Source organism: Buceros rhinoceros, unplaced genomic scaffold (genome assembly GCF_000710305.1).
Source record: "Buceros rhinoceros silvestris isolate BGI_N320 unplaced genomic scaffold, ASM71030v1 scaffold2863, whole genome shotgun sequence".
NCBI classification, from domain to species: domain Eukaryota; kingdom Metazoa; phylum Chordata; class Aves; order Bucerotiformes; family Bucerotidae; genus Buceros; species Buceros rhinoceros.
In genome coordinates this window covers 20,121-34,567 of record NW_010401636.1, presented here as the reverse complement: position 1 = coordinate 34,567, position 14,447 = coordinate 20,121, and the positions used below count along the sequence as shown (strand labels likewise).

General features: G+C 37.9%; 1 protein-coding gene across 1 annotated transcript in view; it reads right to left on the bottom strand.

The window, feature by feature from the left end:
• The window catches only part of LOC104490089 (diacylglycerol kinase eta-like), a gene marked incomplete at its 3' end in the record, with an annotated part of 33,945 nt that extends 20,983 nt beyond the window's left edge, over positions 1-12,962 (bottom strand). Inside the window, exons 1-3 of the mRNA XM_010132332.1 lie at positions 12,921-12,962; positions 11,618-11,728; positions 9,876-9,956 (exon numbers count right to left, since the gene is read on the bottom strand). Of these exons, the coding sequence (XP_010130634.1) occupies positions 9,876-9,956; positions 11,618-11,728; positions 12,921-12,962 (234 nt within the window). The remainder of the gene's footprint in view (positions 1-9,875; positions 9,957-11,617; positions 11,729-12,920) is intronic.
• Between the last annotated feature and the right edge of the window lie 1,485 nt (positions 12,963-14,447).

Sequence of the window (14,447 nt, the reverse complement as noted above, 5' to 3'; positions counted from 1 at the left end):
TTCAACAAAGGGAAGTCATACTTGACTGACCTGATAACCTATGATAAATTATTGGCTTGGTGGATGAAGAGACGAAGGTGGATATTATCAACGTGGCCTTCAGGAAGGCTTTCAGTACCATCCCTTAAGATCCTCATAGAGCAGCTGATGAAGTATGGGCTGGATGAGCAGACAGTGAGGTAGATGGAAATCCAGCTGAATGGCCAGGCCCAGAAGTTGGTGACTAGTGACACAAAGTCTAGCTGGAGGCCAGTGACTATCAGTCAGACCTCCAAAGGTCAACACTGAGTCCAATCCTGTTTAACATCTTAATTAATGATATTGATGATGGGGCAGAGTGTACCCTCAGCAAGTTTGCGTATGATACAAAACTGGGACAAGTGGCTGATATACCAGAGGGTTGTGCCACCATCCTGAGGAACCTTGACAGGCTGAAGAAATGGGCCGATGGGAACCTCATGAAGTTCAACAAGAAGTCCAAAGTCCTGCACCTCGGGAAAAACAACCCCAGGCATCAGTACATGCTGAGGGCCACCCAGATGGAAATCAGAAAAAGACCTGTGAGTCCTGTTGGACAACAAATTGAACATGAGCCAGCTATGTGCCCTTGAGACAAAGGCATCCAATGATATCCTGGGCTGCATTGGATGTGTTGCCAGCAGGTTGAGGGAGACGAGTCTGCCCCTCTACTCAGCACTGGTGAGGTCACACCTGGAGTACTGTGTCCAGTTCTGTGCTTCCCAGTACAAGAGAGACATGGACATACCAGACAGAAGTCCAAGGATGATGAAGGGACTGGAGCATCTGACATATGAGAAAAGACTGAGAGCTGGGATGTTTAGTCTGGAGAAGAGAGGGCTCAGGGGGATCTTATGATCTGGCTCTGTATAAAAACGTTTTTACTGGGAGTGTGAGTGAGCACTGGCACAGGTTGCCCAAGGCAGTTGTGGAGTCTCTATCCTTGGGAGATATTGAAAAGCCGTCTGGACATGGTCCAGCCTGCTCTAGGTGGTCCTGCTTCAGCAGTGGGGTTGGACCACATGACCTTCAGAGGTCCCTTCCAATCCCAAAATCACTATGATTCTGTGAAAACAGAATCCAGGTAAAACAAGTAATTCAGTTATGACATGTGCACATGTCCAGCCTCAAACTGTAAAACAGATGCAAAAGGTATCCATCAAAGGTCATTTTTTCAGAAACTTACTTACTTAGTTACTTAATTCCCTAAATTTGACCTCATGTATCCAACATCAACCAGCTGCTAACAGAAAAGTATTACTCTTCCAGAAGTATAACTTCATAATAAGACAGTTACAAGAAGCAGGGTAGGAAAGTTTCATGAATTTGGACTGAAGAATTAGAAATTTATCTTACATCAGTACTTAAATATAGCAAGAACAATAAACCATTCTTGTAAATGTAAACTGGAAATTGCTATATATAGTACAAGTTTCTTAAAGTCCTTACATAAAGATTTGTGAAGCACGTTACTTCACACTGCTGTGCCCTTAGCTCCTTCACCACCTCATGACACCTCTAGCAGACGGAATGGCTTCTGTGCTTAAAGGAAAATATTTAGTTGTATATTTAATGGAGTTAGGTGCAAAGTTATACAAAACAAAAAAGCAAGTGACCATTTTTTTTGTCTGTAATAACAAAAGCCTGTTTAAACATGATCCAGCTGCTTGAAGCCAGAGATCCTTGTTCCCTAGAAGCAGGAAGTTTATTCAAAGTTTACACCAATACCTTTGTTTATAGAATTATTTGGTATACAGGAACTGCACTGAAGGATACATTTTAAGGTTTCTCCAGGTATTTTAATCACTTTAAAAACAAGAAGAGAAGGAAACGTCAGAGACTAGGTAAGTGTAAAACTGCAGGAAGAACAAAATCTGGCAATCTTCAGTGCTTGTTCTCCAAACATTCCAACCGCTTCACCAGTGCTAATATCATGAGTTCAAGCAAGGAAATAAAAAATATTTTTAATGCATATACTTCTATGCAAATCTTCTTACTCTGTTTCACAACTTCAAAAAAAAAACCTCTTAGAAAACTAAAGGAAGAAAAAAAATACTTTCTGTGAGCTTGTTTTGAAAAATTTCTGCTCAAAAGCTGTGGAAAACAAGCTACAGGCAAATTTAAGTAGAACCAAACTATACAATATGGCCCAGAACAGACACATTTTTAAGCATCCCCTTGTTTTCCTCTTCTGAAAAGCATTCAGCTTTCTTGTAATAGCTCAATCCCAAGCGATTTATCTATGGATTTTAGCCTCATAGCTGAAATGCTTTATTGCTTTTTCATAATGAAACTTAAAGCTTCAACATCTCCAGACACTCTGGGGAAAGGGAGGCAGTGCATCCAGTCAGAGATAAGGAGTTTAAAACTTTAAAGTCACACCCAACACTACCCAGAGAGCTCTCAGCTTCATTATGGTTTTTTTGTCACTGTGAGAAGGCAGGGGGAAATGAGCACATGTTGAATGGAGGGAAAAAACCTAAATGGATCACAAGTGCACACTAATTGCTTTTGTCTCATTTTTTTTCCCCTCAGTGTATTAATTTGCTATTTCAGTTTTTGTTTTGTTTCTTAGCTGCCTGAATATAGAAAAGAAAAAAAAAACCTGAGTGGAAAATTGAACAAAATGGAATACAAAGCACTTCCCCTCTCTTTCTGTGGTTGGGTATTGCTTAGGCTAGGAGCATCAAAAAGTCTTCGTCATCTAGAGACTGATCAGCATCTCTATGAAACAGCAGATAGTTCACAACTAAGGAAAAACTAGATCTGTCCCAAGAGTTAGCTACCCATGCAAAGCTGAGTCATGCTGGTGAGGCCAGCCCAGGAATTTGAGCTGTTTGTACCATATTCTACCTCCAAGAGCCAACAAGAGACCCCAAGATCTTCACAGATGTCACTCTAGGATCTCTGTCAGCCCTGTACTAGACTGCAAACAGGGCACAGGGAACATCTGTATATGCCATTCTCCCGTCCTGAAACGGTGCCATGCACTGACCCTTCTGATAATGCCAAGGACGAAATTTAAAATGCAGTGTTTCTGAGAGTGGGATTCATAAAAACTGGGTGGCGAGATAAGAAGCAAAATATGTCTAAGTCTACAAAATTAATGTCTCCAACATACTGCAAAAGTCTGGCAATGCATTCCGTTTTCCAAGCCCATCGTAAATATTAAAAGTTAATTTTCTAAAATCAATGAGAAGATTCTCAATGATGAGCAGAGTGCTGACTGATGTCAGAAGCAGCAGTGTTGAAATAAACTGCTAAAAAGCAATACAACCTCAGGCCCAATTGTAGTATCCAACTTGAAATTCTGACTAATCGCAAGAATTGAGTTTCCAGTACAACTGGGCAACCTCCCATGAAAAACAGTGGCTGTACAGGAGGATTCAAAGATTAAAAGAACTGGTTTATGCTTTAAACTGGTTCCATGTAAATTATATGCGAGTAAACTTAACATCTCCAGCCAAGACATAGGATATGTTACTTTCAGAAATATGGATAGGAGATAGTGTTTTCAGACCTCTGGAAGAAAAGAATATAACCTGGAAGAAAACAATGAAAAAATTAACCACAGTTGAAGCATAGTTGCTCCACTGGAGTATTTGTCCTCACTAAGAAATACTTAAGCATCTCAAAATATTAAGTCTAAGGAAAAACCAGCAAATATAAATGCTTAGAGCTTTTCAAACTCTATCAAAATTTACAGAATATCAAGGAAATCATGGACAACTGGATAAAGATTTTTTTGTTTAAAAACAAATTAGGCAGAAGTGTCTGTTTTCAGGTCAAAGAGAACTGGTAAATCTGGCCAAAAAAGTGGAAATCAGAGAAAAAAAAACTTTAACTTTTTGTAACAAAACTACACTCAAGGACTTTAATGAAATATCATTCATGTTTTGTTTTTCTCTTTATATAATATGGAAGAATACTTGAAAAACAATATTTAATCCCTTTAATTTGAACTAATTAAGTACTTATTTTCAAAAAGGTTAAAACATCAGGTTGATCCACAATTATTTTTAGTTCAGTCACTGAACTGAAAAGACCAATTATTTTTATGTCCCAATCCTGTGATGAGATGAAAAGCTAAGTGATGTAAAAAAAGTAAGAAGGAATAATATGAATTCTTAATAATGTAAAAGATTAACAGGTAATAAGCACCTTAATATTTCACAAAATTTTGTGATGCAATTCTTCATCAGGAAGAGAAGTGTAAAGTAGTAACATTGGGACACTTACAGACAGCACAAAGTTTTGATAACTTGGTTCCCTGCCTCGATCACCGAGGCACTTCAAAGACAGCCAAGCAAGGTATTAAACAGACAGGACAGCGACTTGAAAAAGTTCAGTGTTAGTAAAAAAAAAAAAAGAAACATACACCAGAGAAAAACCATAGAAGTAGTATTTATAAATTACAGACAGCTCCAATGAATAGGAAAAGAATCTTATTACCATAACAGAGGATTTAAAAAAATGCATGATGTCTTGCTGCTGCAGAAACCAGACAAAATGTGGGATCAATAAGGAATGAGCACTAATTTAGAAAATAGTCCCAAATATCCGTGACTTGTGCTCGCTCAGTGCCAAACTGGTCACTTTGCTTACAAGATGATGCTGCAGAATAATAGGGAGAAGAACAGCAAGAACAGGTGAGAGTAAAGAAAAACGTTCACAAATATTAGATACCTTGGAAAATATTCAAATCAAAAGGAGGTAATAAAAAATACAAAGAACAGACAGCTTATAGGTTGCCTTTGCCTCATAACACTAGGTAAGAATACTTAATTAAACCTCAGCACATTAACAGTTCTCAAAGGAAGTATTTTTCCACAGAATACTTAGACTCTGTGGTCTGTATGGTCTATAGCATCACTGAAACCAAAAAATCAGCAAAAAATTTATGGTATTAGGCACTTTTGCAAGCATACTCAGAATCCCAGCAATCAATGTTGGAATCAAAATTGGCTGGAATATAAAGTCTCATTTCCAGCCAATGTCTAATTACTAAGAATTGCGGTTGCCTTCCCAGGACTGCAGCTCTGCCTACTGCAGCTTCCACCCTCTCAAGATGTCCACTTTCAGAAGATGCATGTTCAACAAAAAGTACTTGATTCAGCACCTGATTCAGAAAGCTGAAAGCAGGGGTCTGTATTTTAGGTGCACTGGATGACAAAGCTCCTATCATAGCTAAGGAAGAGTTAGTTAATAATCAGGGGAGCCTTCTCTGAACTGAACAATTGCAGGAATCTGCTTTAAAGATCCATTAACCTTACCCTAGAATCCTACATTTAGGAGTCTATAAACCCATAATTGAGTCCAACCCTGAAGTCAGGGCAAGCTGGACCCCTATCCTGAGTATCACCTAGTATATTAATCTCATATTCCTGGAGAGCATCTTCCAGAACGACAGTGAAATTGTTTCCTCTGTTACTCTCAGATGCAATTAGATAGCAGAATTAATCTAGCCAGGATTTTCACTTTTCAGAATACACGTATAGTAAGAAATTGAGCGTCCTCGGCTTTGTGCAATTCTTAGTTGCACTAGAAGGTGGCCTAATCCAAATCAAATGTTTAAAGCCAGCTATACAAAGTAGTGCCTCAAAGCCAGTATTTCTATCCTTAAAGTACTATTTTCCATCACATTTACCACCAAATGTTTAAAGCCAGCTATACAAAGTAGTGCCTCAAAGCCAGTATTTCTATCCTTAAAGTACTATTTTCCATCACATTTACCACAAAAAAAAAAAATTAATTAAATGTTTCAAACATCAGTTTGGATGGATTAAACACAGGTACTGCCACACGATGCCTGTGCATTTTACATGAGACTCTAGGATAGATTTATAACATCCCAGGGCATTTTAAACATCCATATAGCTCAATGACTGAAAGGCAGCATGGTTCACATCTACAAGTTTTTTTCCTCATCAACATGCTTCAGTTCTTCATTGTCAAAAGCAAGACAGAGGTAGAAAAAAGCAAGGCAGAGGTAGAAACTTAAGCTAAAACTTGAGCTAAAACTTAAGCTGTCAAAATGTTCTTTTAAATAACAACTCATAATCATCACTGTTGTCCTGAGGAAGGTCAATGATTGAATGTGCCTGTTCAAGAATCATTTTAGTATTTAAAAATTCCATTCCTTACACCTATTAGAACAAAACCACGCCACCAATCTTCCACATGCCCATGCTTGCACGCTGGAGAGGACTATTGAGCATCATTCAGTCTCAAGTCTTGTTTTGAGAACAAGAGAGTTTTCTAAATGCATTTGAGATATCAACAAGCTATCTTCTACCCCTGCAAACCAAAATGCATAAGGAATTACAGCCCTTAGCAGAACTGGGTCATGGCCCCGTCTGCTTGTGCACAGTAAGGATGGAGCCTGATTCATCCCCAAACAGGTAACGTGCTGTGCAACTACATTCCTCAGGTTGTGCTGAAACAACGTAAAGCACTCTGAGGCAAATCAAAGCGCTGTGGAAAAAAAGTTCAGCAGAATACCCAACACCACTTTGAGGACTCAGCACCCATCCACACCACTGAACTGCAGGCATGGCATGAGCAAAAGTCCCTGTAGGCTCCTGATATGGCTGTTGGAGAAGGTGATGCCCATTTTTGATGGGCTGAATTGGATTCTTGAACCTCTTCTCTCTCTTCTCACAGACTTAGGAGACAGGTACCTCAAGGGAAGTAGGAAGAATCTGGCCCTGAGGGTCTCACATAAAGACTCTGGAGTCAAGGGACACCTTTCCCTCTATTTAATAGCCTCTATATGAGGATGCTCAGAACTACAAAATGCCTATAATCTATTACAAGACACCCTAGTGAAAGCTTATGCACTAGGAACTATTTGCTAGGAACTTGTGGGCTGCTTATTGAAAAGTTCTATCATCAGCATTAAAGAATAAACAGAAACAGATGAGCTGGTTTAAGTTCAGCAGCTTCTCATTTTAATTAGCAGATATTTATCTCAACTTTCCTCTTAACCTCAATTTGTTTGTAGTAAGAAAGGAAGAGTAATCCTGGTGAATAAACACTGATATTTAGTTATATAAAATATTCTGCAAGCATGCGCATTACAAATAAACTCAACCTTAAATCTGTGTGTTATGACTAATTTTAGAACTTGAGTTTTATCCAAAAAAAGAGCATGGAAAATCTTGACACACACACCTCTGTCTCCAAATAGACAAACTAGAAAGGGCAAAAGAAGGCAAACCAGTAGTTTCTACAAGCTGGGGGTGGGGGACTGAGGCAAGGAGGAGATTTAAATGACGTAAAAAAAAAAAAAGGATTTGTAAAAAAAAAAAACACCACCTTATTTTAATGTAAATTGTTAAAGGTGTGTTTTCCTGGAAAAATAATAATTTTGTGTACATTCCATCCACATAAGTTTGTGTTAAAAATATTCTCTGTTGGGACAAACTACAGAAAGCTAAAGTTAAGAATGTATTTTTTGTTATTTTAACAAAGAGAATGTTATCAGAGCACTTAGAACATAAAGGAAAAAAAGTAATTTTAAGAAAGATTGGATTATCTTTTTTAAGATAGAAGAGAAAAAAGCAAAAATAAATGTTTCTTTTTATTTTTAAGGGGTATTGCTGGAAAGCTAATAACCCACCCCCGTGACTCCCAACCAGTGCAGGCAAGGCTAGAGATGTCTTACTTCACTGGGCTGTGTTGCTGGGAGACTGGGTTAGGCAAACACAAAGAAGCCAAAAGATCAAGCGAGGTGATGACTATTACCATATTTCACAGTCAAATCAGATGACGCTCCAATCCAGGAGAGCTGTAAACCCAAATAAATTTTCAAACGAATTTGAAGACTCCTTAGAGATAATAGTGTTTGCCCTTAATTACCCAGGACATGAAAATAAGCAGTGTTTCCAAAGCTGTTAAAGCTGTAGCCCCTGAGATTTCTTTTTTTCACTACCACCTTCACCAGAATTCTTGATACTAGATATAAAACACGCCTTTGGTGAAGAATGAGAGTGAGCTTTAGGCTGAGTGGGCCTAAAGGATTATAAAGGATACCAAACCACCAACACTGTAAGAAAAAAAAGAAACAAGAAGAAACCACCCACAACAAAATAAAAACAACAAAAAGAAAGACAAAAACCAACTCAAAACATTCTACTTCTCCTCCTCACACAAAATTACACCAAGATGATAGATCACTGAATATCTCAAGAGTTGGAAGGACCCTTATGGATCATCGAGTCCAAATTTCTGTTCGACACAGGACTACCTAAAACCAAGCCTATAAGACTAAGAGTATTGTCCAGATGCTCTTTGAACTCTCACAGGCTTGGTGCCATAACCACTTCCACGGGGATCCTGTTCCAGCGACAAATCACGCTCTCAGTGAAGAACCTTTTCCTAATGTCTAATCTAAACTTCCCCAGACACAGCTTCACGCTATTCCTTCGTGTCTTATCACTGGTTAGCAGAGAGAGGACACCAGCAGAGAATGAGGCACTTACTCTTGTTACATTTCATATGACTAGTGATTTCTCAGCTCTCTGGTCTACCCAGATCTCTCAAGGAATGTCTATTCAGTGATGAGTAATAACATTATAGCCAGTTTTCTTAATCTTCTTTTTCCCTGTAATGGAGGCTACAGCAAAGTTTGGGTCCTTAGGAGATGCTGAGTCTTATACCTCATCTTGAACTGTGACAGTCACGACTGCTGGGGTCCTCAACTCACCTTTGTATGCCTCACATTCCTTAGCTACCCTGATGCTTGCATGACAGCTTTACTTCTGGCCAGGAAGTACAATTTCAAAGCAACAGAAAGAACCTTTTCAAAAGCAAGCTGGTACCTCACACAGCCAACCCCTCATCTGAAACCTTCTGTCAAAGTAGCCTTTTTAATTGCATTGTTACTCAGTAAAAAAACCTAGGTTGACATAACATGCTGGACTGTCCAGGCTAACACAAACACATCTTTGAAGTTCTCTGACTACTTCAGTAGCTGCCTGGGAGGTACCACAGCAAGGAAGACCTGTTAAAGCCTTCAGGAGGCTTGTGTGAGGCTGCCTTGGAGAAGAAAAACCAACACTGCTAAGATGGACCACCTGTGAAATTAAAATCCTCAGGAAAATGTAAAATCAACATTTTTATAGAGAACAAAGTTAAGAAAAATTGCAAGTTAAGAAAAATTATGTCACTGCAATCAGCAGAACTCAAGACCTTCAGAAAGAAACTAGTTCTTGTTAAAAAAAAATTTACTTTTCCAGACGTTAAGAATCTACAGAGAAACTGTGTCAGATGTCATCACTTAATTCCATAAAGCAATAGAACAAAAATACCTGTGTGCAAAACTTGTGAACTTACAGAAACAGGGATTTATGAACACTCTTTGTTTCTTAGACCAGTATCAGAATCAAGGTATGAGTGTAAAGACAGCTTTTCCATGTGACTTGGAAACATACATGGATATGATCAGCAATGAAAAAAAAAATACAATGACAGAAAACCAAAAATGCTGTAAGAAATTAGTAACACAGCTACATGAGTCAATTCAGCATGTCACCACAAACTACAGCATAAAAACCAAGCTGTACTAATAAGTACTAACGAAGGGCTACCACTGAATCTTGCAAATTTTTAATGCCTTGTATCATCATTTTTTTAACAACTGTTGTCTAACATTCTAATTTCTGCTAAAAAGAAAATAACAGAAACAAAATTATCAATAGCTGATGTGATACTGTTCTGATATGTTATACCACTTCCAAATAAAGGACGTTTTCTTTTCAAATAGAGGAAAATAAGAAGCAATTCAGAGAATTCTTGATTTTCTAAGTTACAGTCTATCCACAGCTTTCAAGACGAGTATTATGATGGTTCCATACCGTGAAGCTGTTGTTGACATTTTTTGTGCTTGATTCAGCTACGCTGGCATCTGACAGGTCAACTTCATCAAATATTAGAGACTGTGAATGGAAAAGAAGATAAACACATCAAATATAGTCTGAGTCCACTTTCAGGTATGCTTACAGTCTGTCCTTTTGTTTCCTTGTGTCAAATTTGAACATAAAAATAGAAAAAAAGGTGAAAAATAGAAAAAAAACTTATGACGTGACAAAGCTTCCTATCTGACCCCTAAATACAGTTCTATTTGCTGTTTAAGTGGTACATGATAGATAAAAGAGTGGCTCCAAAAATACGTATTGCTTTAAAATCTCTTTAAAAAAATTTTTTTTTTAATAGATGCAGCTTTGGGGTGCCTACTCTGTAGCACAAAGAGATTCACACCTAGTAAAATATAAATTAATCAGTTTCAGAATGGAACTCTAAATTAATGAAGGGGAATCTATGATACAGTATCCACATGAGAAAATGGAGCTCAAGGGCCCAAAGAGATTCCTTCCACTCCTTTGTCTGATGTCCCAGCAAGAGAAATACATGTCTTCTTTAAACACTCCAACCTCTGGCAAAGGATTAATTAGGTTCTGTTAAACTCATGATGGGTTTTGAAGCATAGAAGGGAAGGCCTTCCCCTTTTCTTAGCCATAACATGTTCTTTCTCTTCCATGCCTTCAGAAGGAGAATCAGTGTTGGGGGAGTTTCAGCATATCTGGATTCAACATTACAGAGTATGTGTACAATTGCCTACTCATTAGCCTCCTTTTCTCATCTTATGGCACAGATGACCTTGCCATTTTCAGAGCTCTTATCTGCCATGTTTATTAAAACTTTATACAAACTGTTCATGGTAGCACCATGTGCGGAGAAGTGTGACAACAGAGGTACTTCAGTGTTGGGCTCCCTGATAGGAAAATGTTTTCCTTGATTCATCACAGCCACACAACTATACACCGTGCCATTATAGACATACAGTCCTAGAAAGACAGGTCTCCATCCCTTCGAAACAGTTTTATTGAGAAGACCAGGCCACAGAAGATGATGGAGACCTGAAGCGCTTCACCTACAGGTGCTACGAGTCTCTGCAACACCACGGAAAAGTGGCACCCATTGCTATGGAACAGAACAATCTGAAAAAGCCTGACAAGCCAAAACGCTCTTGGTCCTGGCCCTGAAAGGCAGAGAGGAAACAACTTTTAGACATAAGACAAGTATGTCCCTCGCCCACTCCCAATTTTCCCACTAAAAATTTCAATGGATGAAAAAGAGCTTTTTTCCTTAGACATCAGTTTTGGCAGAAAATCTTCCTGTCGATATCACGTAACCATTTCCACCTCTTTAAAGGCAATATGGGCATCAGACTAAAAGAATTTTAATGCAATTTAGTTTGAGGGATAACTTCTGAACATTATCCACATTTTAATCTTTTTTTAAAATTAGATTTGACCATCTGAGAGCCACTCCCCAAAAAAGCCCCAGAACTCAAGATGAACTTATTACCTGAATGGTCAAAAAGGTTAAAATAACTCTAATAAACTTCATTTTTAAAAAAACAAAGTGAAATCACCACTTTTCCTTGAAGTTAATTTAACACACTGCTTCTTATGTACAGCAGCTTTTTAATAAAACAATCACTAACAAATCACTGAATTATTATTATTGCACTTAGAGGTCTAAGCAAAATCAGAGTTACAGGTATATGGCATTAGGTACTAGTAGCATAAATTACCTTGGAATCCTTAGCGTAGTAAAGGGTACGACCTCGAAGTTTGAAATAGCGCTTCTTCCACCTTTGAAAAGAACTTGTTTGCTTCAGTAGTAATCCTTCTTTTATACTTGTCTGAAAAATATTAAAATACAGAAGACAAGGTAAATACATTTCTAAACAGCTACCCATGTAGATCCAAGTTATGCCTTTTAAAATTTATGTTACACCTCACGTAACTGTGAATTTATATTTGTATCTATTCACATTAAATTGAGACTAATTCTCTGGAGAACGAGACTTTGCATTGATATTTTCTGAAACACTAACAATGTTGGCAAAATGCTAATTTCACGTTTGAATGGAAAAAGTGGCCAAGAGGCATATAATTATTGTGAAGATGAACACAAAATAATTCAATTATCTGGACAGCTGCAAACCCACAAATATTAAAGTGAGCAACAAACGACGGTGGCACAATTCAGATAAAAAAAATGCTAAAAATCTTCTACACAAAGTCATTTCCAGTCCGAATTTGATTATGTTGAGGGGAAAAACAATTTCCATGTAGGCACTAATTCTACAAGGTACTTAAATGTGTGTCTGAGTCAAGCACATGAATTATGTTTTTAAAATAGAGGGAATGATCCAGTACGATGCAACTTATGCACGACTTCAAGTGCGTTGCTGAACTGAAGCCTTCAGCATGAAATCATTTACTGTTAGAAATACTAATTACATGGAAAGCGTGAGAACAGTAAAAGCCACAGATATTTTTACCAGGCAAATATTTTTAGTCAAAAAATGATTTGCCAGCCCAAAGCTTTCCACTGCAGACTGAACCCCCGCCTACATAAGGCCCCTTTTTTGAAATTAGTAAAGACACAAATTAGTAGATTTTAAATGTGTACGCTGCTTTCACCAGCGTGTGTGGCATCCATCCAAATGATTACAGAAATTCTCCACTTAATCAGACGAAATGACATGACACAGCATACTAATTGCGTGAGTCTCAAAATTCATTTTCTGCAGCTCTGAAGCACAGAGACTATGAGAAAAAGCAAGTGCCTTTGGATATTATATTCCAAAATGGTCTCTAATATTCTCAGAACATTTCCAATTTGTAGTGTAATGTGATGTGAATCTTGTAATACAATTTATAGACAATGATATAAACATCATTTGAAGTTATTCTAGACCTACCTTTTAGAGACTTAACCAAGACCTCACCTAAAGTTCATAAACATCTTCTGTTACCAGAAGTCAAATTCTCCTTAACTTCAACGTAATTAATAAAAATACAGAAAGAGCACTTTAATGTTCCTACCATTTCCTCAAAACGAGAAACATCCCTCTTGTGTACATACATCGTGCCCTTCATTTAGACACTTCTAACGTCAGAAACTAAGTGTATGGTCCAATGATCACAAAGCAATTGAATTAATGCTTTTGAAAAAGCAACCCTCTCAGACAAAACATCACAGCTGAAAGTTTGGATTTACCTCCCTTGACTTCACATGCTAACAACCTGGACTGACGCATTTGGTCATGCAGCGCTTCTGTTTCATATTGTTCTCCGAGATTTGGAAGCTCATCACACGGAACGTCAGTAGATGGCTTCTGACAAGGGTCAGAAGATGTAAAACAAGAGAAAATCAGTTCCAAGGGAAAAGAACTCTACATACACGGCTGGCACTGACTTACTGGAAAAAATTCCAAAATGGAAGGAAATCCATGTTCCTTAAAACTCCCTATGTGTATGAGAACACACAGAACACACATTACACCGAATATTCTCAGGAATTTTAAAATCTGTTCAAAGAATATGAATCTCCCTAAACCATGAGCTATCACTCACTAAATAATTTATTAACCCTTTCATGTCATTCTTATGCTTATGGAAGCCATTTCCCCCTATTTCTACTTACTCCTTAAAACATCAGTATACCTAAAATCAAACCAATACCTTCAAAATTAAATCTACTTTGCAGATCAGCCATTTAAAATTAGCTACCAGTAAAATGAGCTGGCAGTAAATAACCATGCAGACCGCAGAATGTATTTTTGTACCAAAATGTTAAAAAAAGTATTAGACTGGTAAATACTTACCCAAGATGTGTAAGCGCTTCGCAAAGTATACATCTGAAGTTTACATTTTGCCAGCAGATATACTGGGCTGAGACTTCAGCATCATAAACAGACAATTCCATGGCTGCGGGAATCACAACTGAGCACAAAGCTTCGGCCTGATACCCTTACTTAACTTCATTTATTCTTTAAAAAGGAGAAAAAACCCTCTAGCTGCCAACTGAGTCAATAGATAATCTGCTAATAACACTTTCCTGAATCTACACACAAGTCACAGCACATGAAATAATTTGAGATTGGAAGGTTGTTGAATTTGGGTCCAGATTGTTGCCTACAACCAGGTCATGAAAAGCTTTTCAAAAGCATTGATCAGGCTGTAGCTACACCTTAAGAAAGAGATTGGCATCTCTTCCTCCCCCAAACCAGCAATTAAGAGTGCTCCAAGATCTTGCTGTTCTGAGAAACCTTCTTCTTATTAATCTCAGCTGGACGTTAATCTGAAGCATAAGCAATAATCACTGCCAGTTATATTAACTAAACTACTTTCCTACTGTAATTTAGGAGAAACAAGAAGTGCACATCCCATAATCCCATGCTACTTCTCACTTTTACAGAATCACCTCTCATCTGCTTGCCAAAACTTCTGCCTTCCCCATAAAGCTTCTTGTGTTATCTAGTAATACCACATCTCTCCAGAAGTATCGGACTATAATAAGAACAGAATCATAGAAGCAATTTGGTTGGAAGAGACCTTTGAGATCATCAA